The sequence below is a fragment of the Plectropomus leopardus genome, chromosome 4 (assembly GCF_008729295.1).
Source record: "Plectropomus leopardus isolate mb chromosome 4, YSFRI_Pleo_2.0, whole genome shotgun sequence".
Classification (NCBI taxonomy): Eukaryota; Metazoa; Chordata; class Actinopteri; order Perciformes; family Serranidae; genus Plectropomus; species Plectropomus leopardus.
This window is the reverse complement of record NC_056466.1, coordinates 26,167,514-26,194,213: the sequence shown is the minus strand read 5'-3', so window position 1 is coordinate 26,194,213 and position 26,700 is coordinate 26,167,514. Positions and strand designations below refer to the sequence as shown.

Below are 26,700 nucleotides of genomic sequence, written 5' to 3'. Positions count from 1 at the left end.
TTCCCCGACTGCTGCAACATTGTGAAACACCAGCACATTGAGCCCCATTTTTGCTGTTGCTTGACCATAAAGAACAAAGATGCATAAATCAAAAATAATTCCATGGAATAATAATCCATTGCTGACAAATTCATCATAGTAATAAGATGTAAGAATTTATCAAGAATTTTCTCAATTTTCTGAATTCATTGTTCACCGTAGAGGCATGTGACAAAAGTCATAGTTCATCACAAAGTCAAAGTAACAGGGGGTGAGTAATTGATATACATATTTACATATAAAGACCATCAAGGGCAATCTCAGTACAAAAAGAGCTAGCAAAGAGTTGTTGCATCAAATTTTTATAAGGAATTCTCAGAAATGAGTTTGGTCAAAGTAAAGCAAAACTTAAAAGGTCTGTAAAAAATAATGCTTTTGGGTGCCCAGTAGCTCAGTTGGTATAGCTGGCACCCTATGTACAGAGACTTCATCCTTGCCACAGCAGCCGTGGGTTTGATTCCGGCCTCGGCCCTCTGCTGCATGTCATCCCCCCTCTCTCCCCCTTTCACGCTCTATCTGTCATATCAATAAGGGCAAAAAAAGACATAAAATTAATCTTCAAAAAGTACCAGAAATGCCTCTCTGTGCGATCAGCTACAGATACAATATCGTTGCCCAAGTTCAAACAAGATGAAATAATGTGAAACATAATTTCAGATAAAAGTGTATTTGTCCCTTCAAGGGTGCATAAACAAAGCTTTAGTGTCATCTATTAGTTAGGATGTAGTGGTGAAATTGCTGTGTGCTGAGCATGTAATAGAGCTATGGTTGACATGACAATATGAATGACCCTATCTAGAGCCAGTGTTTGATTTGTCCTTTTCGGGGCTACTGTAGAAACAACATGGCGGACTCCATGAAAGATGACCTCATCAGATGATTATGAACTAACAAAAACATAGTTATGAATATTATATATCATCTCTGTCAATAGATGTCCCTAAATCTTACAAACTCAACCTTTAACTGAGCTGATATCTACAAAGGAAGATGCTATAAAATGCATGCGCACAAGCTTTATTGGTCAAATACAGGAAGTTATTTTCTTACTCTTGTCTTGAGGGCATTTCGCCACTCATCACTTCACAAGAGTGGTTAAAGTCACATACAAGTTATAAAGGAGATAAGATTCTAATCAAATACACACACGAATAAAGTGTGAATTGGAATCAAATTTCCTGGGAGAGAATATCAGACATTTAGTTTATATTCAGTTGTAATTATAACCTGAGCACTGGAGTATGTATGTACAATATGTATGGATCCTCAATACTTTGACCCTCTCAGGTACCAAACCACGATTTCACATCCTTAATGAAAATCTTGTCATTATAATCACTACTATTACTTTATTATTAGCTGATTATGACACATAAGGCTACACATAGGCTTATGTGTAACATTCAGAGTCATTCATATCCTGTTAGTGTACATGGTGTTTACGGCCATTCTTGCAAAGTTATGCAGATCTTGCAGGAGTCGTGGGGCTTGCAGGGGGTGACGCAGCACACATCCTAATTTCTGATGGTAGTGTCTTGGGCCTTAAGTTGTACTCGACCTTGCCTGGTTCTAAAAAACAAAAAAAAAGAAAGGAAGATGTGTTACTATAATCAGAAAATGAATGGCTGCATAGAAGCAGTACACAGAAGCAGTAATCACATCAGTAAGACGTTTGACAGACTCATTACGTAACATTTTTAAATCTAAGGGATAAGAGCACTGCACTGAAAAATAGTGAATTGTACAAGTGTTCATAGAGCCTGAATTCAAAACCCTCTAAATATATTTGCATTTTCTGTTAAGTGTCCACACTTCGATAGATCTCTACTAGATAGCTTTGAATTAGATTTATCACACGTTTTTATTCCGAAGCTGTCAAATATTGCCACTTCTGCAGTGCTTTCGGTGCAAGATCCTTATGCCAAAAGCCACCTTTTGCGTCTGCATGATACGTTGCTGGATGTCGTCAGCAGAAAACGTGCCCGCAAAGAATCGTTTGTAGTGCTATTTTAAACCCCTGGACAGATGGATAACACCTGTGGTGTCAGCATGATACATGGATGGTTGGCATCAGCTGAGAACGCGGCCAGATAGACCCTGATACACCACAGAACGGCTTCAGGTTGAAATGTTGCTTGCAACAACGTAATACAAGGACTGCCAGGGTGCTCGTAGTGCAGCTGGAAGGGGTGCTGGATGAATCCAACAAACCTTGGAATCATGCTGGAGTCTGGTGTTTGCCTCCCATTAGAATGTAATGGTTTTTTTTCTCTACACATGTGCCTCCTTCCCCTAATCCTAACCTCCCCCATGCCAGCATGTGCGTTTGTTGACATCCCAGCATTGATTACCATGTGCTTTTGTCATCTAAACATGACCAAGTGTAGTGTAATCCCATTACATCCTATCATGTTAGCGGGATCCCGCAACCTAAATAGCAGATGCAAAAGCATACCTAGAGCACATAATGCACATGCAGATATACAAAGCGGCAATATGTGAATACTTCAGATGAAAACATGTTGTTTCTCGAGCTGCCAAGAACTCACCCTCAAAGCACTCTGGGATGGGTAGGGTTCCATCGTTACAGGTGCTGGCCACGGGATAGCCACACCTCTCAGCTTTGTTTAGACAGTAGAAGACAACAGGCTCTCCATGGAGGACTCTATTGGGTTTTAGATCTGCGATCCAGAGCTTCTTGGCATTGTAGAAGATACGGCCTCTTTTGATGCCAACTACACAGGGAGCTTTGTAGAAAAAGAGAGCAGTTAAATCATGTGTTCACCAGACATTCGGTGAATTATAACATTCGTATTGTTTGAAGCAAATTTTGATAACCACTCCCAATTGTGAACAAAAGAATTATTGAAGATTGAGTTTATTTCTAGTGTCTTATACTTGTGGTTTACTAATCCACTGCTGATCCAGAGGTACAAATTCACAAAATTAGCATGAGGGTACTTTTTAATATCTGTGTTTCGCTTGACTCACCTCTGCAAACTGGCTTGGAAGACCATTGTCCTGTGTTTTGGCACTGAATCTCAGCCTCACCATCAAGAACATAATGCTCATTGCAGGCGTACTTAACCTTTTCCTTGTAGCCATGTTGTCTCATCACAGCAAAGGTGATGAAGCCATTTGGTATGGCTGTGGGGATGGTGCAGCTCACCTCTGGAATGATCAAAAACAGGTCAGAAATGTAAGGAGGTATTATTTAGTAGCTCCAATTGCAAAGGGTAATCTGCCTATGAAAATAGTTCATAGGAAACATTTGAAAAATGCAGGCAGACTGGTTTCATGGTTTGGCCCATACATATTCGTGAAATAGATGAAAGTGACAGGGATCGTTAAAGAACATGGATAGCACTGACTTTATCTGTATACCTCGGCACACTGGTGGCTCAGTTACATTTCCATCAGCCATGCAAGATCCCCTCTCATAACTTGGTGCCTTAGGTGGGTTACACTCATATGTCCAGCCTTGCCCATACATGGTGGTTCTTCCAGTAACTGGCTTATCATGGACAATTCTTCCTTCTCTGGGTGGCTTGGGTAGCGGACAGTTCACAGCTAAAGGAAGAAAAACAATCATGCTCAAATTATACTGAAGTATTTCTTTTCTGTGAGCCTTAAGAGGGCAATATCCACATTGAGATCTTGTTGAAAATTGATGTTTATTCTCCTTTAACTATTTGTAAATATTGTCTTATATATTTTCCTCTATGCAGTACCTTTGCAGGTAGGTGGTGGATTGCTCCAGGTACCATCATGTAAACACCTGCTCTCATTGGCTCCTAGCATGACATACCTGAAGTAGATCATGTTATTTTGACATACGTTGCTGTGAACATACCTTGCAGTGATCTTTTTTTTAACCATCCTTCAATCTTACCCATCATCACATGTGTAGTTAAGTACACTCTTGTATGGAGCTTGTGTCCTTCCCATCGCTAATGGCCGCAGAGGTACAGGGAGTGGACACATGTTAGCTGTAGAAAATATGGTACAATACTGAATCTACATCACTTTTAGACATCACATTTAATCACATTTAATCAATATTACAGGATATATATATATATTAAAGGATCACCAGAATATGCATTATTTGAAAAGGCTATTTATTTTCTTAACATGCAGTTGAGTGGTTTGCATACTATTTGAAAGACAGAACCCAGGCTATTCAGTTAGAGGGTGTTCCTCAGAGGCACTGAAAGTCCTCAAGAGGGTACCTCAAGAGTCGATTCTGGGCCCCCTATTTACTATATAAATAAATTGCCTTGAGAAGAATTAACCAAACTTGACTTTCTATTTTATGCTGATGACACTGTCATTTACTGCTTTGCAGCCACTCTAGTTAAGGCTTCATTTGTTAGAGGAAAATAACAGGGTTGGCAGCTGTAACTTGTTTTAAATGCAGAAAAAAACTTATGTTTTTTACATGTTCAAGGACAGATCATCATTGTCTGAAAAACAATATCAGAAATGGTCAACAAATTGAGTTAGAATCTACTTTTAAATACCTAGAGTTTAAAATGTTGCTGTTTAAAATGAGTTTAAAATATAAAAAAAAAACTACATTGGAGTATTTCAGAGAATTAATTATCCTCCCAGAATTTTGGTCTTGTCTTGTTGGATCTTATTATTTGAGGGTTGAATCAGATGGAACTGTGAAACTGGGCATCATTTTTGATGGTTGTAACAAGTGTTCTACTGTTACATTTCTGCATCACTCTCAGCAAGATGACAAAAACTACATTGTTTAAATACAGTCGAGTGAAAGTTGAACTGGCCAGTAAACTCACGAGAGCATGACAGGTCTGACTGTGTCCATTCTCCTGTAGCAGTGCAGGTCATCCTTCGGGGGGTTGCTGTTGAAGGCAAGTACCCCCGTTCACATGTGAGGGTCACCTCTTCCCCGACCTCATACACACGTTTTAGGGTCAACTCGTCAATCCCTTCAGCGACAAGAGGTCGGCCACATACTGGATTGAGACCAGAAATATAATTGGACAAATGCTTGAGGATTCACAGGAATAGTGTCCACAACAGAGCAACAGAAGCCTATAGTCCATGGTGTAGGCTAGAATGTTGCAAATTGTTGGTAAAGTTGTGCACACTTTACTTCTGATTGTATCAATCAGAAGCAATGAATAAGCAAATGCAATTGGATAAAGGACAGTGATTAACAACGAGTCAAAGAGAAATGTTTGCAGCTCAAAAAGCACAGTCATTCGATGCTCACATAAATAAATAAAGCAATTTTCCTGATCCATTTTACCTTTCTTAGATGATACAGTGGTGTATAAAGCTACATGGTAAAGCAGCAGCAAAGCCAACATTGGAGCCATCTTTTAGGGAGTGAAGTCTCCTCAGTGTCCCAGCATGCGTCTGGATGAGAATGGAGCCAACATGAGGTCTGCCAGGTAAACAGACCCCGCATAGCCTGCTCCAATCAGATGCCAGTGTAAGGTCCTATTGATTGAGCACAAAGGTCTGAACTCCTGCATATTTACCCAGAATTGATCGATAATCTTGATTTGGTACAAAGAGCTGGCAGCAGACACGTGGCGTGAGTTGAAAAAAACTCATAAATAATGAGAGGCAGAAACTCCCAAGACATGCAAACAAACACACACACACACATGCAAGGAGTCATACACAGATTTCTGATGAACAGTAAACAATGTGTTGCCCTTTTTAGTAATGGCTCAGTGGCTGTTTGCTCTGATAAAGCAGAGAAGCAACATCAAGTCAAGTCAGTTTTATTTATAGAGTCAATTATCACAAAACATGGTTTGCCTCAGAGGGCTTTACAGTGTACGACATCCCTCTGCCCTTAGACCCTCACATCACCAAGGAAAAACTCCCGAAAAAGAACCCCTGAAACGGGAGGAAAAAAAAAGGAAGAAACCTCAGGAAGAGCGGTAGAGGATAATGAGGGATCCGTCTTCCAGGACGGACAGACGAGCAATAGATGTCGTAAATAGCAAATGAAATACAATCATGGCAAAAAAGGAAAGAGAAAGAGAGAGGGGGAGAGGGGGGGAGAGGGGGAGAGAGGCACAGCAATAATAGAAACAGATGCATGTCATATTGCAATAATGGTAGGTGTGAAATTAGTAATTGCACTCTATGATGATGTTGAGGGAGATGATAACAGTCTCATGCATATGCTGATAGGGAGGTGTCCAAAGGCAAGATCACAGCATCGGCGCAACCAGGACCAGACCACAATCAGCGGGGGGCACAGAATCAGTACAGCCACAGCACGAGCACAACCAAAGGCAGGGTCACAGCATCAGCACAGCTATCACCACGATCAGGCACAGTCAAGGTTATGGCCAGGATCCAGGAAAACTAGGAAACAAGGGAGCAGGAACGCTCCCAAGAGGCAACAGGATTAGCGTAGTGCAATTCAACAGACCCAGGCTCTGTAATCGCGAGCCCCAGGTAGTGAGAGTACCACATGGCTATCACAGAGCTAAGCTAAGCTTGCACATGGCAATGCAGTTAACAGACATGCATGATTTCTGATGGTGGCATTGAGAGAAGGAAAGGAGCTCAGCGTATCAGAGGAAGTCCCCCGGCAGGTTAAACCTATGTCAGCCTAACTATGGGCTGGTCCAGGCAGCCTGAGCCAGCCCTAATTATAAGCTTAATCAAAGAGGAAGGTCTTAAGTCTACCCTTAAAAGTTGAAACGGTGTCTGCCTCCCTGACCGAAAATGGAAGATGGTTCCATAGGAACATCACGGCCAATAATGCCAAATAACAAAGGGTTACATCATTATTATGTGATAAGACTTTTTTGGTAAGAACATTTTTAAGGTTTAAGAGGAGGTTGTTCAGTTTATTACTACAAAAGAGAAACTCTGTGACCCGCAGAACCATAATGACTGGTGTTATGCAAACTAGGTCAAATGATTTGTCTATTGGGGGTATTAATGTGTGTCCTTAATGGGAAGATTCTTCCAGGCAGATAGGTGCCGTTATTTTAATGAATATATACATCATGTCACTGACAGCTAAAAGCTCTTATAACTATTGTGCTTTCTCCAAAGTGATGGATGTTTTATTTAACAAAAAACAATTCTGAGCCAAAAACCATATGCTTTCGGGGAAGAGCTCATCTGGTTTATCTATTTTTAACTTAATTTGCAAATATTTGTCTTTGCACAAGAGGGATTGAGGTGGTTATAGGCTGCTCTGCTGGTCAGTGAACCTAAGGGAATTGGTAAACTTAGAAACGTTTTAGAGATAGCAGCAAACAAGTCTAAAGAGCTGGGGGGAGCCTGTGCTGTGAGAAAATGTTTTAAATGAGAAGAAATGTGAATCCAGCTGAAGCAAATGTCGGCAGGTGTGTGTGTGTAAGAAAGGAATCCAGTTGAAGACGTGTTCATAGCTATGGCAAAAAAAACAATCAGCACAATTAAACACATGATCAAAGACAAACATTGTGAGCTTTAAGTAGAAAAACAATAGTACATTGTTGGTCAAGCACGTGGATGGACTACTGAATAGGCCAGGAGGACACTCAGAATGACCACGAAGAAATGCAAAGAAACAAAATGATTACAAAGAGACAGAAAATGACCTCAAACAAAGATGCACAAAATAACCTTAAAACAACACAAAACCCTTACAAAGAGACACAAAATGATGAAAATGATAAAAAAAAAGACACACAATTGCCTCAAAGAGACACAAAAATAACCTCAAAGAGACACAAAATAACCTCAAGAGACACAAAATGACCTCACAGAAACACAAAACAGTGAAAAAGTCTCACAATTACCTCAAAAAAACCATAAACTTACCTAACAGAGACACAAAAATGACCCAAAAAACCCAGCAAAATGGCCTCAAAGAGACACAAAATGATTACAAAAATAGAAATACCTCTATGACACACAAAATGTCGAAAAAGATACAAAATAACTTCAAAAAGATGCAGCACAAGACAAAACAACAAAAAAGACACAATTTCCTCAAAGAGTCACAAAAAAACTTAAAAAGGCACAAAATGACCACACAGACACAAAAAATCACTATGAAGAGTGAAAAAAACACCACAAAGTCTATGTGTTTTGCTCCTGTGTAGGAGAGGTGGTGGGGTCCTTTGCATATTGATGCCTAGTGGCCTATTTTCTCATGATCTTCCCATGGTCAAGCAGGAAATCAGTCTACTTGTGTTTAATTACTGATGGTTTTGACTGCAACACCAATGGGCATATAAAATGACACATTCTGGACTGAGGGCCTGATACAGGGTGACATTTGATTGGAGGCAAAAGCAGAGGTTTAGGTGCATTTCTTGGACAGAGCAGTAAGTGTATTTCTCAGTGGTGATCACATTAATATCCAAAACACAAATGTTTATCATAAAAGGATTAGTCTTTATTTACAGCTGCATGATACTCAGTATTCTGAAACAGACGAACAAAAAAAGTTAGTGACTCAAACACAGCATTAATGGATCTATATGCACCTGCGCGGAACTGCCCACGTGTTATTAATAAACTCTAAAATGTGTAATGCTCCATGACTCCACGCGATGACGCTCCCAATCCAAAATTCCTGAAGGGACACCACGAGCCTCCTCCCTAGCACGGCGGGCTGTTGCGTGACATCAGCCGGATTGAAAAGGAGGAAGCGGCGCGGAGCAGCGTAAAGTTACACAAACATACCGAGAGCAAGAGCAGGAAGTGTGTCGTAGAAATAAAACAAAATAATGAATAATATATTTACACATTTTTCTGTAACCTAATTGTAAATACAGAATAATAATAATTATGAAAATCACTTTCTGGACATTTCCCCCTAATTTTTTTAGATGATTTTCTCATACTCAATTTGCAAAATTTGATTTATTTATTTATTTTTTTTAAAAGCTCTTCTCAAGTAATTTTCTCGCCATCTTTTAATACTTTCTTTTGCTATTTGCAGGTAATTTTGTGCCAAGTTACTGATTGCTTTTTGTAAAAGAAATCAAAACAATTTGCTCTGGATTCAAAGGTTAAAATACTCTTCACAGGCGTCTGAACACAACACAAGAAAATTAATGTCAGTCCAGGTTTCAAAGTGTAACATTCACTTCAGACTTTAGCAGAAATAGCTCGGCAGTTGTTTATTACCTGGAGGTTATACCACTTCAAATCCTCAATCAGGTTGAATTAACATGTAGAAAGGTTTCGTGGGTTCTTTTTTATGGTTCAAAAGACTGGAGACTGTCGCTTTCATGTACTATTCAACAACAGGGGCGTCATGGAGCCCTTTGTGACTGTGACTGAGATTAAAGGCTGCACAGATACAAGGTGACACTGAAGACACCAGGGTCTGTTTTGATGGCACTTTGAGAATTTTACACACTCAATTTCTAGTTTATTAGGTAGCTGCAGCTAATGCAGCCCAACAGCCCTGCAATAAATTCTACCTTCGAAACGGTTATGTAATTCATTTTTGTTGAAACAAACTCAGAGAGGTGCTGTTTTAACTTTATGACCTGTAGTTAGTGGTGCCGTTTAATTATGATACTGAGAGGTGAATATTTTGTCTAGCTGTATTGATACAAGTGGGGGTGGACACTCAAACACAGTCTTTAATTTAAGCAAAAAAATGAGCATTATATCCTCTGTGAAAGTGTACATTTTTGTAGGGCTGTTGCATTACACTGTGCCACTTCTAACTAGGTGTGCTCTTTGTAATTGGGGGGGGGGGGTCAAAACCTTTCTGAATGGGGGCCAGATTATATATAATGTGAATATACCTGGGGGCCAGCTGCTCTGGTGTCGAAGAGGTAATAAAAAAAAGACAAACATACAAGACAAACACAAATGTTTGATCTTTCAGTAAAAGTGAATTCAAATGTCCAGATCTCTTGTTTAATTCTCTTTTAAATTTTACTAGCTTAACTGAAATTCTAAAATTCAGTTATGGCTTTCAGTTTTGGTATGCCATCTCAAGTCTTTTAGTGGCCCTATCTGGCCACTGGCCAAATCACCCAATTGCCACTAGATGGCAATACCTGTGACCAGGGGCGTCATAGTGGGGGGAAAAGTGAGACTGACTACCCAGGGCCCAAGTGGGGATTATTTTTTTATTTTCATTTTTTTCTCTTTAAGTAGTGACTGCAATAAGTTAACTAAAATCGTCTGAGTTAATGAACAAACATTCAGAATTCCTTTCTAGAAAAAATGTGGAGTCTCTCTCAGAGGCCCCTCTCACATTTTTCAGGAGTGTAAAACAAAGTTATAGTTGTTTATTGCTTTTAATGGGTCATCGGGTAATGCAGGTGTGGTTATAACAATTGTACAGGGTTGGCTTGGGCCGTAGTGATGGGGCCCAATGAGATATGTTTTCATGGGGCCCAGAATTCCTGGCGACGCCCCTGCCTGTGACCAATCACACCTTTTTGCACTTACTAAGGGTTTTTTCCTTAAGTCTAAATTCTTGCTTGTGTTGTACGTCGCTTTGGATAAAAGCGTCTGCTAAATGAAATTGTAGAATTGTAGTTAGAGCCTCTCCCACAATTGAGTGGAAAAAATCTTTTATTTTGAAGGTCAGGACCGGATGTATGGTTTCCCTACAGTGTGTGTCTCGGCCGCGCGGAGCTGTCAGTGGAGCAGCGCAGTGGTATCGACAGGCAGGGAAAGTCCTCACAGTGTAAGTACAGTGTCTCCGGTGAAGACCGCCGCTCCGCTCTCTGCTGGCTCCACACTGACGGCTGCGCCTCCAAACGGACTGAAAACACTCCTACACAGCAACTCAAAGCTGTAGCATTGATTTGTTAGTCGGGGGGACATGGCTGATGTAAGTTCAAACGAGTCGTCCACCGCGGACGTGGCGAACAGGTTTGCTCGCAAAGGTGCTCTGAGGCAAAAAAACGTCCACGAGGTCAAGAACCACAAATTCATAGCCCGGTTCTTCAAGCAGCCGACTTTCTGCAGCCACTGCACCGACTTCATCTGGTAAGCCTTCCGTCTCCCACCTCCACCCCCCTGACTGCTGCCTGTTGCATACTGGTAACTTCAGCCGAGTACTCCGCTCCATGATGTAACACAACTTCATGCTAACTGTCCCTTCTCAATCTCCAACCTACACCTCGAAAAGACTTTCTAATGGGCAAAGTGACAGAACATGGGTGTCTAAAAGTCCTCAGTGTTCTCCACATTTTAGTCCAGGGATTCCTTGTTTTTGTCCAAGCACAACAAAGGAGGAGTTATGCTGATGTTATTAGTGTAACACTAAAACTGTTTGTAGGAAACGTACGCTTACTGCTACTGGATTTATGTAAAACTAGTGAGAAACAGGGGAATTAAAGCAGCCATATGACATTTTTGGGGATAAATTAGTCCAAATGAATCCCAGAACCCCATCTTGAGTGCAACCTTAAAGTTGCATAAACACAAATTATTATATTTTTCCGAGATATGCATTGTATAATTCTTGACAGGCAAGTAAATGACGACAGTTAAAGTACACCTTTATAGGTATTTTCCTTGACTTACACTTTACTGCTGTGCAGCTGTTGAGAGTGGACCCGGTTAAAGCCTTTGGATGACTAATAGGTTCCCTCTTTGCTGGCACAAAGTCGGGCTGTTAAGGCTTTCCATCTCCTGTTTTTTGCTGTGGAGAACAACTCAAGTATTTATTGCTAAAAAAACCTTTGCATAGCTGCTGATCACTGGCTAGATTGTAAGAAAAAAATTTGCAGAGCTCATATGGAAAAGCACATCACCCTCACTGCAGAGAAATGGCTGAACACATACACATGTTGAAACACTTAAAGGAGGCACACAGTGTTGGCTTTAAGTAGCAGGCTGTTCAATCAGTGACATAATGCATTTGGGCAGTTTTCTGTTTTCTGTGCAAGATATAAATTTAGTGATATCTTAAGTGTGAGAGGAGTAAACTTGCAGGTAGCCTGTTTGAGTTGCACCCTTGTTTACAGTCCTCTGCCGCTGCAGGTAGGGGTGTGATTTCGAGCCCTTTATTGTGGTTGACTTATAACCTTTACGGTTTTACGGCGTGACCCATGCTCTTTTAAACACCACTCCTTAGCAGGAAAAGCAACCTCAACATGAAACTTTAAGGCAACAACTTCTTGCTTTGCTTTATAATTTTTCAAGTTTTCATGTTTAATCAGTTTGCTATCAGATCGTCTTTCGTTGAGTTTTCTTAATCTCACTGCTTTAGTTTCGGTTTCAGTTGTTGAGCCCATCTGTGCTGTTGGTGTGATTACAATCAAATCAATCATTTGACAGCAGTAGAGCACACAGTTTATAGGCAAAAGTACGTGGACACCTTAAAGTAGTTTTGATTTTTAATTTTTTAATTTGTTTTCAGTTTTTGTTTCATTTAGTTTAGTTTTTGTTAGTTGTAAGCATGCATTTGCTAGTGTTAGTTAAAGGGAAGCACCACCTAAATCCAGAAATCCAACACGTTATTTCCATGGCCTAAACTTCAATCGCTATTTGCAAACACGAGATACTCGCTCTCATAGCAAGAAACCAGAGGAGTAATTCTCAAACTTTTGATTTCATGAAGGCTGAAGCTGATCCATAGACAAGGAATGCTAGCTGAATTGTGCCCTCAGCGCAAAACATGTTTCCATATACTCAGAAAATCCCTCTGGGTGCTCTCGGTGTCATCTCTAACATTTTTCACCATTAATTGTCTGTGGAGCATCTCCAGACTTTATACCCTATGACATCACAAATTTGAGTTTTAGCACCCTAGTTGGGGATTTTGGAGAGAGTTGTTTATATTCACTAATATTTTTGTACTGTCTTAGACTAAAGGAAAAATATGTATTCATTTTGAAAATTGGAGTAGTTCCCCTTTAAGTTTCATTTTTTCAGAAAGGATGCCTCAGATGCCTGCAGCTACTTACACATACAAAACACCTGCTCGGAGAATTATGTAGGAATGGCCATAATGTTTAAGTCTTTTTGATTTGGGAATCAACTTGAGAAATCTTTCACTGCCACAATGAAGAAAACTTCAATTTCATCCCAACCCCAGATGGTTAATATCAGACCTGCGTTGAACAGCTTGGTTAAATGGCATTTGATCTACTGCAATATGTAGTTTCCCAATAACCCTTTCAGACACCCAAACATTACACCCCCCATATGTGATTGTTTAACACCTCATTCCAAAAACACGTTTGATAATCTTGTAATATTAAAGCCTTCACTCCTCTGGAGAGGCTTTCTGTAAGATTTTGGACCCAGGCTACAGGCGATTGTTCCCATTCAGCCACAAGAGCATTAGTGAGGCTTAAAAAGATGTAGTCCGATAAGGCATGGCTCACAGGTGATGCTTCTGTTCATCCCAGAGGTGTTGGACGGGCTCCGCACAGGCCGGTCAAGTTCCTCAGTGGCATGCTCAGAAAAATATATCTTTATGGACCCTGCATTTTTCATGTTGGCATTGTTGCCAATGTAGAAACAAGAAAAGGCCCTCCCTAAACTGTGCACACAAATTTAGAAGCACACTGACGTCTAAAATATTACTGCTAAATGTTTTTTCATTTGAACTAAGTGGCCTTTCACAAATCACAGAAAAACACAGGAGTTTTTATATTTTTTGTTTTGGAAAGATTTCATTGTGCTTCCAGCAAAATATGAACGTTTTTGTTTTTTTTTAGCCCTGTAATGCTCTTGTTCAAAACTGAAGGACATTATGCAACAGCCTGTCCCTGGTATGAATGACTGAATTCACTGTGTATATCTGTGAATGACAACGAGAGTAAACAGCAATTTAATTCTGCCTTGTTTGTTTTCACAGGGGGTTTGGAAAACAAGGATTCCAGTGCCAAGGTAAAAACTAAATTGACTGACATCTGACTCATTCAGATATAATGAGACCCCCGTGCGCCTGTCTGTGTGTGATGTGTACAGTACGATAAGCACTGGCTTTAGAGATGTCTGCTTTTCTCACAGTTCTGCACACACTTTTTTTTTTGCTGCTGCGCACTTGACTGTTGTAACGTCGGCCACCTGGACCATCACATTTAGGGTCGACCCATTTTTCTCCTTTGTTTGATGCTCCCTTTGAAGCATTAGCTCCATTGTATTTGTGCACAAGAAAAGAATATGTTTGATGGCGTGTGTAAATAACTGATGTGTCTCCTGTTATTTCTGCTAACTGCTATCTTATGACGAATATGATGAGAAATACTGTTGGTGTTGTTTTCATGCACTGTTCCCGTGCTTGATTTGTTTGCTATTTTGCAAGCATGACATTATTTGTTTACCCACAGCCAGAGTAGTGTTATTATGGTCATAATTTGTCTAAATAATTTGGCCCGAAGGAGATGAGCCTAGAAATACATTGCTTTTCATTATTTTAGAGCAGAGTAAACAGCATAGAACTGGAGGGGTTTTTGCTGTTTGATTCTAGTCCTTTTGAGCTTGTTGTTGAATTGGATTTAAAATGTTAATTATCACAGTGATAATAAGAATTTAATGTGCTATTTAACTGTTTACTATCAGTTAAGTGCTTCCTAATAAGTGATGCTACAGGCCTGTGGGTAGAGAATAGTTTGGTACAAAGAGACTGATGGAAGTGCGTTTGATATGAACTGTGAGCTGAAAACAAAAGAATGACAGTTGAGACTATTTTTGAGAAAAGGAAAGGGACAGAAAGTGCAAGACAAGAGGACAGAGAGGATTAGAGAAGAGGTACAAAACGGACAAATACCAACACATTTTGTTCACCGAAACCTGGATTTCATATCAACCCGCCATTTTGAGCTTCAGCATGCATCGACTCTCAGAATTCCTCATCTAATGTGGAAACGTTCGGGCTTGCCAAAGTCTGACTCTGAAGGCGAGTGCTCAGGTAACAGCACAGATGATGTTAAAGTGATGTTTCACTTAGAATCGCTCATGTTCATTTAAGCGCTAAAAACAATATTCGAAAGTCAGTTTTCAGTGTTGCTGGATCTGGATGTCACATATATATTTTTTAATTTTTCTTTTATTTAATTACTAATAACAAAGCGTGGGGCCCTTTGACCTTTCAGCAGAAGTTGCGTGGACCATCGAATCACATCAATCCAAGTGTAAACAGGGTCAAAGATAAAAATTTATCAGAAAATACATTGTTATTTAAATGTGCACAAAAGGCTTTTCCCATAATGTGCTAGGACCCCCAAAAAATCAAGTTTCTCATTTTCATTGTGGACACACTTAACTAAAATACTCCCACACACTTTGATATTTGATCACAGGCATTGTTGTTGCATTTTTTACAAAGTCTCATTTCTGGTGTTATAACGTTGTTGTATTACAAGTCATTATCAGATGTCATCTGTGGCAAAGTGTCAAATATTTTCCAGCAGTAAAAATTCAAACATCCAGTGAATGACTTGAGTAGAAACGTTCTCGACTGATCTCTTCTTACTGAGTAGAGCAGATGACAGTCTCTCTTTGTTGGAGACGTAAAGATAATCACTTTTCCATGCGAGGTTTTTGATCTCAGTGATTCAGAAGCGCTTCCCTTGAGAGTGTCGGAGAGAGTGAGACATACAGAGGGCTTTTCTGAATCGTTACTCATCATACTAATGGATGGTTTATAGTGTAGTGTGTAAGAGCATGTGTCGAGGAAATGTTCACATAAAGAAACATGCCTATTAGCCCGTGACTGCTAAAATTCCAACGCCCACTCTCCTGTGTGATCTCCTCTCGTTGAGGTGAGATGCAGTCTGCTCTTATATACTCCTACTTGGGTGAAACCAGGCTCTGTAATGAGTCAGTTGAAGTGTCTGAGTGTTGACAGCCAAACATGTTTTTGCATAACCTGACATTATCGTCAGCGTGTCCGCCAACCCCTCCTCTGCTTTCACAGGAAGTTGTCTTTTCCATCCTGCCTCATTGTTACAGTCACAGCCTTTTATACAGAAGATGATAAATTGAATGATTATAAGGACGTCAGAGAGACAGCAGTGCGTTGTGAGAGTGGGCTCACAAGTGGTGCTCTGAAGATTTTTCCTCAGGCAGCAGAGGCTTTACTGCACCTCTCAAAAACTGACCACTCCTTTCTTCTTCCACCATAAATCCATGCCTGGACCAGTTAAATAAATAATGTGTGCCATATCAAGATGAAGGTCGTTACACTGCAGCTATTCAAAGAGAGAAAGGTCCCCACTTTATAATATCTGTTTAGTCATTAATTATTAAACTTAAGCTTCTAGAAAATGAGGGTTGAGTCCTCCAGCAGAGACGGCAAAGCCTCTCAGTCACTACTTGAAAATGATAAAGTGATAAACCGGAGAGTGGCATTTCTATAACAAGAGTGACATTTAATTTCCAGCCCTGCAAATGTCCTTCTCTAAGAATAGGGTGGGCTGCACAGTGTCACATCACGTGTAGTTTATAGTGTCGAGAGATTTTCTAAATCCAAACTGTGGCTCATATATGTGTCTTATATTATAGCTAATTTAGTGTTTAAGTTTTTGTGCTTATTTTTGAGGTTAGATGTATGAAAATATAATAAGCACATAACCATTTTGCCAGACAGGATGTCAGATCTTAAGTTGTCTTGACCCTTTTGATTATCGGTAAATCACTTAAGACATTTTAATTAAAAATGTCCATATTTCATTGGTTTTAGCTTCACTGATGTGAATTTTTATTCTGGTTTTCATAGCCTTCTGTAAGTGAAGACTATGAAGTATGAGTGTTAATGTAATATCTTTGGTTTCAAACAAAAACAAGCAATTTGAATATGTCAGCTAGGGCCTTGGAAAGTGGTGATTGGCAGTTTTTGACATTTTATAGACCAAATAATTATTAATAATTGGTGCTTGATACCTTTAAGGTATCAACCAAAGTAACAAGTACCAAATAGTATAGAGACATCTCTGGACTGTCTCCCCACCGGAACAGCAAACTGTCTGTTGCTGCCCTGATGATTTAAAGTCTCCCTGGTTAGCACAAACTTACACAGCTGCAGCAGCTAACACAGAGCCGTTAAACAGTCTCAACAACTGAAATGGCTTGACTCTGTCTAAAGGTAACTTTGGCCATATGATGGTAACAGTTAGCCCTGTCACTTTGGACTCTTACATCTGTCCCTAGCAGATGTGGAGCTCAGTGTGGAGCTCACACTTCTGCAGCACCAGCTACAACACATTCCAGTCCGCAGTGTGATCCTGTTGAGTGCAGTGTATTTGACAGGGTTGACAGATCAGCGAGCCAAGATGCTACCAAAAATATTCTCTGCTACACACCATTTCATTCACATCATGGGTAACGAATAAAGTACTTTATTGGTAACACTTAAAGGGTACTGGTACTGTTGTTGTAATTTTTTAAACGAAACTCAGCCCTACAGTTTATCCAGAAAGCCATTGTCAGATTAATCAACAATGAAAATAATTGTAAGATGCGGCCCTAGGAATGATACTGTATGTGACAGTGCTGGATGTGGTTTTAATACTGTATTCTGTGAATTAAAATGCATCTCATATTCAGATTGTATCTAGATAAGATTTAACCTGATTATATTTACACCTGGTATTAATTTGAGCCTCCAGTGTCCACCTTTGGATCCAGTCGCTCTGTCCAGCTCAAACAATCGATTGGTTGTAGCCGTACTCCACCCTTTGCTTAGCCATTACTTGAGAAATGGCTCAGTTGCGACATGAATTGTTATTTTTTGCTTGTATACTTTATGTGGACCAAAGGAAAGCAGAAACATGGTCTTGTCTTGACTCCATCAATAAATATATAAAATATTCAAAAGCTTTCTTGTTAGTAGCTTAGCTTGCTAACTGGCTCATTGCTGCTACCCCACTGATCTGGAAAAAGACATTTACACTTGTGTTAGTTGTTTTCTCAAAGCGTCCCTGATGACTGTCCCTGAGGTGGTTTTGTTGATTGGATCACAATTCATGCTCAATATGTTTTAGTTACCTTGTGATTAAGGACTATTTGATTGCAATCTGATCACCCAAAACACCTTTTAATGTAGGGTGTACAGGAGGTCTGATGTGAGTATATACTGGAAGATGTAAGCATTGTTTGTTGTGCAACACATTAAAATCACCAGAGTTTATTGTATTGAACATGACCTTATGTAGGCGCTGGTGGAAAAAAAAATATCAAACCACTCTCAGCATGACACTTGTAATGAAATGTGAGAGCAAAGTTAATTTTCTGTTGAGTTGATATTGTGGAAACAAACAAGCCTATCTTCAACCAGCATTCTTGATGTTATCTGAACAGTGAACAATCTGTCTTCACCTGGCTGATTTTCCTATAGAGTCTTATTTCAAGGCTTTGGCCTGCTGCCGGTGTGCAGCAAGGTATCTCAAATTAGAGTAGTTCACATTATAATGCAGCCAGGCCGTTTCCAACCATGTCACTCAGCAGATTTACTGTTCATTTGAAACCTTTGAGCCTGGGTTGAGGGTTAGAGTTTCTCATTTGGTTATCATGTCTTGAAGTTCTGATTTATGGAGGGTTAAGCAGACAGTGTAACCTTGTTCTGTGACCTGTTTCACATTAATTCAGATAAACATATTCATAGAGAGCCACAGTTTTCTGTTGGACCTCCTTAAGTGTTTGGGGGTCAAGTGCCTTCTTCAGAGACACCTGTGTGGACAGACACTTATTGAAAAAGAGTGTCATATTCATTCCTTGCTCCAGATTGTTTAGCAAATCCAGGGTTTCTGCTACAAACGGACCTCTCTGGCAGGATTGCATAAATAACAAGATTTTTAGTTCATCAAAACCGCAGTCTCTCGACTCTTATCACAGATATGAAGCAGGAAATCTTGAAAACTTTGGCTCACAAAAATGTACTTTCTGCCTTTTTGGTAAAAAGACTAATGCAAAACTGCTGCTTTGTACTGACTATAATTTAAAAGTGTCTGAGGTAAATTCCTCTCAGAGGACACACTTCATTAAACACCAGAGAGGTAACTAAAAGTGAGAATAATACGTAATACAAGCAGAACTGGAGGACTTCACAAAGTGTTCTTGTTATTCCAGGAGAAAGCATATTCCACTGTTTAAGTCTCATTTTCTGCTCTACACACTGCTTGTAACACGGATAATTTCTGGAGTGTCGATGCACTCAATGGATTTGTGCTCACACGACAGTTTCTGGAGGGGGACCTCAGAGTTCCTGGGTGGATTGAATGTTTATTGGCAGGCTATAGATAACTGAATTGCACCCAAGGCTGTCCAATTTTCTCTGTTTGATGCACAAGAGAAGAAGCTAATGAGTTTTGCTGTTACCTCCCGAGAGAGGTCTACTTTATATCCAGCCACACAAGTGAGGGCATGCACAGATCCAGGGTGATGGATTGTTGACCCCTGTTCTACCCCGCTAGCTAAATGCATTTGGACCAGTTGTTAGTCGAAAAATAACAACCAACAGAAACAAAACTGTGGTTCAATATAAACCTGGCACACAGTATGATAACTCTAATTATGATAACTCATTACATAAACATGCCCTGCCTCTTTGTTCCTTTGATGGTTAGTGGTCTAGATTGATGTGTTAGATCACACTTCGACAGTGACAGACAAATAATGACTAAAAATGTTTTCATCTGCCGAATCCCATCCATTCACAGTGTCTTTGTTGACCTTGTGCTGTTCTGTGTTTGAACAGTACTTGGAATATCCTTGTGCACATCCGCCACTGTGTCATACCATAAAGGGCCCTGTTGAAAGCCCATGGTCACTGTCTGTACTGGCTGGTACACACATTCTACTATTTTTTTTGTTGTTTTAGTTTTTCGTATCAATTTGCTCAAAGAGTGCATGCTTCACAGCTGCTGTTTTGACTTCTTCATCTGAGCATTACATCCTGAAATGTAAGCCTAATGCTCGAGCTTAAGCACTGTTGCAGTATCAATGGTGGCCAGAAAAACAAGGCAGATTGTGAATACATTAACCAATCTACCCTTTGGCCTCGCTTCATCAGATATCAGAGGTGTAGACTTGAGTCACATGACTTGGACTTCAGTCATAATGTACTGTGTCAAGACATGACAAAATCAACAAAAGACTTTCAACTCAACTTGAACTCAAAACAACCAACCAGTTTGCTCTTATTGGACAGCAGTTTTGGGTCGTGCACGTGTGTGCTTTCAGCGTCTCTGTACCAGCATTACATCTGGAAAATGATGTAATAGAACTGCCACTATTTTCATTTATATAGTTTAGTTGTGATATCACAGTTTCCTGTAAGCCCTGATGACTCGTTTAAAAACACAATTTGCCAATATGGATTGTGTGCATTGCTCTGTGGAATGAGCACCTTGATACTTTAACACTATTTACATAGCAACCTTGCCTTATATTAAAAAAAGACATGGGAATCTGACTTTTTACAACATGGGACCTTTAAAATGGCATTGCGTTTGTTGATTAGAGCCTTATAACATGTTTAGGACTCGAAACACAAAGTTTGGGACTCTGTACTTGACTTGGGACTTGATGCAGGACTTGCCTATCCTGACTTAGGACTTGACTTGGGACATGAGATTAGCAGATTTGTGCGCCACACAGATGGTGATACATGACTTCACGCTTTTATTTCTCCAGGGCGTTACACAGCCTGTAATAACCTCCATTGTTTTGTGAAGGTTTATTACAATTTCAACCTCAAGTGGCCTGAAATAAACCAAGCTGATGTGTTCCTTAGTGAATAATGCTTTTAAAGTGAAATTACTTGAAAATATCTCTGCAGTATAGTAGCCAAACAGCTATTTCCAGTTGTGCTTTCATTAGACAGCAAGATACTACATTGCACATTCTTAAACAGATATGTGAACTGCTTATTTTTCAGGAGTACTTCTCTTAGTTTCCTCTATCAAATGGAGCTCAGTTACATTAATTTGGTGGTGTAATAGCAGGGAGCAGAAAAGTAGCAAGGGTTTAAAGCTCACAGTGGTGGAACTTTGAAGTACTAATCCAGCAGGACTGAATTTAACAATTGCCCTTTCAGATTCTGGGTATGCTAAAAATGATTTCCAGCGTCAAAATGAGTTGGTTCCACGGATTGTTTCCTCCAGTTTTCCGTTTGCAGCTACGCAAATATGGAAAAGTCATGCAAACATCAAACAAGCTAAACAATCTAACACTAATCACATCGTTTGACCCTCCAAGAAATGATTCTAAAAGGAAATTATCCGTGACGGACACAAAAAAACCCTGCTGACTGTGGTCCTGTGATTCTCACAAGCCCTCAGCCTCAGTTTAGAGCTCTGAAAACCTCAGCGCACCCTGCTGCCACCTTAGTGGCCGTGCCTTTGTTTGCTGTTTCCTCTCTGCTGTAAAGCGACGGTGTATTTAGAACAAAGAAGCAGTTTAATTGTGAACAGCTTTGATGCTACCAGCTGAATTTTGTTCATGCAGCAAGTATACTGCCAGGTCTTTTTCTTCTTCTTTCGTCTGTCTTTTTACTGATATGTTTGTTTTCCTCTGTCATTTCTTGGGCTCACAGCCAGGAAACTGCCCTCTATGGTGCCCTCTGCTCTGGGTGACGGCCCATGGGGTTGCTTCTCTACAGGGCCACTTTCTTTCTCTCTTTCTCCACTCCCACATATCCAATCCCCTTATCTCATGCTCGTAAAACAGAAGAAATTAGCAGTCGATGGTTTGGTTTTTGATACATTTTCTTCTCATATAGTTAACATTGCATGGGCTGCGTGCTTTAAGGTTGAAGATGTTCAAATTCCCCTTAAACTGTTTTGGCTCAGAGTTAGATGGATGTCAAGATGCAAGATTTAGAGATCTTTTGAATGAAGAGGCATCGTGACGTGTGTGTGTGTGTGTGTGTGTGTGTGTGTGTGTGTGTGTGTGTGTGTGTGTGTGTGTGTGTGTGTTTATGAGACAGAGAGAAGGGGGCAGAGTTCAACATAGGCTATATTTAGAGTTGCTCCCGGATCCCCTGAAGAGACACACACTGCTATGCATTGGGCTGGTTCTGTTTATAGGAGGACACTTGCTGTCTTTAGATGGTCACTCTGTGATTACATAAGGGCTTTGCAGGGACACACACGCTAGTCAGGTTCTGCAGATGTTAACAAGGTAGTGATTTGACCAGAGATATGTATGTTCCACCCATATTTTGATCACTTTTTCATTTTTGTCAGCATCTTTATTTTCTTCTTCCAAACAATTAAAAAATACATCAATCAGTCAGATAACAGTTCCATAAAGGGAACTTTATATTTTAGCTGATTTTGTATTTTTTTCTGTTTAATTTCAATATATTGACCTAAACCTAATCCATTGCAAATACATTTTTTTCTGCTATGATTGTATTTCAATAATTTTGAATATCCTAGTTGCTCAGTATGTCTTGCAGTTACAGAAATATGCACCCAACATAGGCTGTATGGACACATTTACCCTTATCCAGGCAGCTATTTGTAAGGCCTCTATTTGTCTTGTATAAACAGAAAACAGAAGGACACAGATCCAGTTCAGTTTTTTCAACAGAAAGATGACAGCACAGTAAACTGATACAGTGACAATAGTGCAGATACAGACACAAGACAACGTGCTGCCCGTGACCAAAAATATATACGCATCAAATGTTTATCTTGATAGGCTTTAAACACAAATATCAATCAACAGCATCTATGCACCAATATTGGGGTGGCTCTTTTCCATATAACAGTTGAACAAGTCTGTTACGCACACTGAGAGAGACTTGCACCCTGTAGAAATTAGTCATTCCAAGGTGTTTGACACCTTTAAATCATGGATGGCAATCGGGACCATGACCTGTACAATGCTCCCTGGTGCCTGAAGAGATATGGCCTGTCTGACAGTGACCATAATAACTAACGCTGTTCAAGCAAATCCCCGGCAGTAAAACCTCTCAGTCCTAAAGCCTCCCAGCTGTAAAAGGACCACCACCACAGATTCATGTTCACCATAGAAGTAGTTAAAACAAGTCCCAGCTATTACTTTGTACTACCTTCAGTCCAGACTGCTGTCTGATCCATAAACGCACAAAACAACATTACTGTCGAGCCAACATTAACAGGACTGTGAGATGCTCACTCACAGTAATATCAATTCATGGTAAATACAATATACTTAGCTGGCTTGTCAAATTAAAATGAACAGCAACAAAAACACTTAAACTCACAAAAGTTCTTCTCCTTGTCAACTAGATTCTGCTAATTTTTGACTTGCTGGTCACCTCTAATTAAATCTTCAGCAGTAAACTGTTGGACAAACATGCAGCAGGCAGCAGCATTGTGTTACAACTAATATATAATGCTGAGGTGGTCTGAGGAAGTGCTGAGCACAAGAAAAAAAGGTGTTTTTAGTGATAGTCCATAGCAGTGGCTTAGCATTGAAAATCAACATACGAGGCCCTATTTAAAAGATATAAAACACATGGTCTAAAGTTGATGGTGCAAGTGCATTTAGGACATATCCAGCTCCAGTTTCTGCTGGTTAAATGATGCATAATCAAGGAACAAAGTACAGTGCTAGAGACAAAGGGTCTGTATTTAGTCCCTTAATTAATCATAGTTGTGTTTTGGGCATAACATGAAATCAGCATCATCAGAATGTCATCTCCATTCCCTATAAAAGCCAGGTGCACCTGCAGCTGTTGAACAGCAGCTCTGCAGCTCTGCTCTGCTCTCTGCTATGTTCATATTTTGGAGGATGCAATTAAATTTGTCCAAATAATAATGTATAATTTTAGCCACCTGCAACCCACCCATCCGTCACTGCGTGTATGTAATAAGCGTCTACTCCTATGTAGGTGCATCTTCCTATTTGAATGATGCGCCTCTTTAAAAGCGAGAAAATACTATGCCACCCTGACTTCAGAACAGGTTTTTTGGTCAGTGGCACAATCACTTTCTTTGCCGGATGTAAGATAGGGCCCATGGTATGTTATGTGTCTTTAAGTAAGGTGTCAAACTGCTTTAAACCTCTCAAACAGCCCTCATTCTACGTATTTGTTACGCACTTCTGGTGGGATGCGACACCATTCTTCCAATCAAAGAGAAGCTATGACATCAAGTATTGTTTAGGACCAAACAAACACAGCCAACCTGCTTTAACGATCTTATGTCTTTTGACCCATGTAGCAAATTTGAACAATGTCAGTGTTAGCTCCATACCTCCATATCTTTGTTCAGCTATGATGAGGTAAAACTAAATAAAATGCTTCAATTATTTTGCTTTTTTGAGTGGCACTCTCCCTGTGGTTTTGGAAAAGATGAAGTTCAATTATATACTTTACAAAAAATGCCTGAGCGGATTTTAATCAGTCATCTCCCTGCAGTATTTGTATTATTGTTGTTGTAGTTCTGGGAATGCTCACTGCTGTAAATTGGCAGTGCCACTTACGCTTTCTATTAGCCTACTGCTGTACCAGTAGGTTATGCGTTTTACTTTGTAGGAGTGTGTGTTGTTTGACTGTAGGTAAAACTGATGTAAGACATGTTGCACAAAAGTGTAGGACTTGTTGACAGCTAATTTGTGCTGCCTGTGATCCACTTCATTGCCAAGTATAATACATTGAAACAAATATTTCCTAACTAGGTTTGCTTTTATACACATAACGGATGTGTCGAAATAGGATTCCAAACATATTAGAAAAGCTAATAAAATGCAAATAAGTGAAAACAGCATGGTTCTGACCAAAAACAGTATTGCCAAAGTAAACTGCATGCGCGTCTTGGATTTCCCTGAAAGCCTCTTGTCTCTCTTCCTGTTTCTCGCCAATCAATTCAGACCAGCTGCATTAAGATTAGTCTAATCCATCATGGCGGTCTGCATTATTTATCACCTGAATTCCCACCATGCATTTGGGGGAAATGTCCTGTTGTGTTCAAAATGCGCCTCATAGCTGCAGTGTTTGGCACCACTGTATAAAGGTTTGCACAGAAAAATGCTGCTGTTTGTTTGTGATATTTGTCAGCCTGGAGGGACTGTGTTGGAATATGTAAATCCCAGTGCTTACAAAATGAGCGTTCATCATAAATATTGCTTTTTTAAATTTGTGCGACTCACTGCTGATGTTCAGTCAAATATGTCAATATTTTAAATGGAGTTGTGATGTTTGTTGCTCCCTCGCTGCAGCTCCTCCCTCCATGCTTCAGAGCCTGTATTAAATTACCTTCTAGCCTTCCATGGAGATCTGGACGACACGTTGATGCAAATCTGCTTGTCTCTTGGCACAGGACGGCTCCTGCACGGAGGGAAATACATCCTCTGACACCTGCATGTCATGAGATAATAGAGCCCTGTTCAGTTCCTGATTGCATGCTGTCATGATTCAGCCCAAATCTGTTTCACAGTTTGATAAGGGGATTTGAGCTCAGGAAGGGAAGTGACTGAGCAGTCCCAGGTGGGATGACGTCCATGTTCCTGCTGTCGTGCTGATGCCATGTGGAATTTGAATGGTCAGATTTTTCTGTCTCTTATCTGTCAGCTGGAAGACACAGCTAAAGAAAAGCCTCACATGGCTTCGTACTGTTGTCAGATTTTGATAAACAACTCTGAGCTCCTGGATTTGTGATCTTGCATTTTGGCTCAAACACTGATTTGACTGACTGAATGCTCTTAGCCCTCTCCAAATGTGTCTAAAACTATGTGAAAATGTCCACTGATTTAATTATTGGGGTGATCATCTGTGATTTTAATAATAACATTAAATGCAATTGATTCCTATAAGAATGAGTCATGTATATCTACATGGGGAGCAAATCCTTGTTCACAGAGTCCACCATGTTGCACCACCATGTTGCTACAGTAGCCCAGAATGGACAAAGCAAATACTGGCTCTGGCAGTTTCCCGTTTTTGCATTGGCCCCTGTAATCAGTAGCTCTTCAGCGATAAGCCAGACAGCATCTGAAAAACACAGATTTGTAATGTGAAACTGCTTTATTCAGTGTTTTTACTGGTGTTAATCATCTGGTTTGTTTGTTTTGGAGAGGAAGAGACCTTTGCGGATAATTCGGCTTCCAATATAAACCCTCTGAACAATACTGAAGGAATCCTAACTGGGAGTTTATGCTGGGTGCATGAGAAAAGTTTCAGCTGGTTGCAGTCTCTAGTCCTTAGTGCTATAGAGTCCACTGAATCATTGCTCCTTAAATGTATTTATGTACAATTATGTATATAAATAAAACAAGTTTATGGTGACTAGTGCAATTTTTACTGTTTCCCCTGCACCGAGTTGGCAACAAACATTAATGGAATAGCTTTTTAAGAAATAAGACTTTTGAATGTATGTTGTGCAATTCTGATAGCATTACTATTAGAGAGTTTCCCTCCATGTCGCCAGCTCTTACCTACAAGCACAAGTGTTTTTTGTACTCATGCTGTGTACATTCAATACAAATCCAAGGGAAAACTACGCAAAATATGCATGACTACCCACTTCAGCAATGCTGTACATTTCACACATTATAAAAATAGGGAAAACTAAAACCTATATGACTTACAGGCAATCAGAGTTGACACAAACGGCTGTTTTATGTTTTACTGACGTGCTGTTGGAATGACGTGGCCCAAATGGAGTATTATTTAATAGCCTTTGTTGGATGTCATTTTTTTCTGAGCCAGAATTCAGCAGCAATCTGTTGCTATTCTCAAAAGTGCCATCCTGTGTTTTCTTACAGCATAAACATGACTACAGCGTTTATTTG

General features: G+C 40.0%; 2 protein-coding genes across 3 annotated transcripts in view; one reads left to right on the top strand and one right to left on the bottom strand.

Moving 5' to 3' along the window:
* Nucleotides 1-1,040: 1,040 nt before the first annotated feature.
* LOC121942596 (beta-2-glycoprotein 1-like) lies at nt 1,041-5,440 on the bottom strand. The gene is made up of 8 exons (XM_042485850.1): nt 5,321-5,440; nt 4,845-5,024; nt 3,932-4,028; nt 3,771-3,847; nt 3,424-3,609; nt 3,031-3,210; nt 2,589-2,786; nt 1,041-1,608 (listed from the first exon to the last, which is right to left on the bottom strand). Exons 1-8 carry the CDS (start codon nt 5,388-5,390, stop codon nt 1,499-1,501), a joined length of 1,098 nt encoding a protein of 365 aa, XP_042341784.1. The 5' UTR covers nt 5,391-5,440; the 3' UTR covers nt 1,041-1,498.
* Nucleotides 5,441-10,680: 5,240 nt separating this feature from the next.
* The window catches only part of prkcaa (protein kinase C, alpha, a), a 186,754-nt gene continuing 170,734 nt past the window's right edge, over nt 10,681-26,700 (top strand). For both annotated transcript variants that reach the window (XM_042484741.1, XM_042484740.1), the window contains exons 1-2: nt 10,681-11,007; nt 13,832-13,863. In XM_042484741.1, coding sequence (XP_042340675.1) covers nt 10,841-11,007; nt 13,832-13,863 — 199 coding nt within the window. In that variant the 5' untranslated portion in view covers nt 10,681-10,840. The remainder of the gene's footprint in view (nt 11,008-13,831; nt 13,864-26,700) is intronic.

What these genes read in the sequence shown, in the direction of transcription:
- LOC121942596 (XM_042485850.1), bottom strand. Translation starts at nt 5,390, where the DNA reads ATGGCTCCAATGTTGGCTTTGCTGCTGCTTTACCATGTAGCTTTATAC. An exon ending in GTCAGACCTGTCATGCTCTC is followed by an intron (nt 4,029 to 4,844) that starts GTGAGTTTACTG and finishes TATTTTCTACAG; the next exon opens with CTAACATGTGTCCACTCCCT. An exon ending in AACTACACATGTGATGATGG is followed by an intron (nt 3,848 to 3,931) that starts GTAAGATTGAAG and finishes GATCTACTTCAG; the next exon opens with GTATGTCATGCTAGGAGCCA.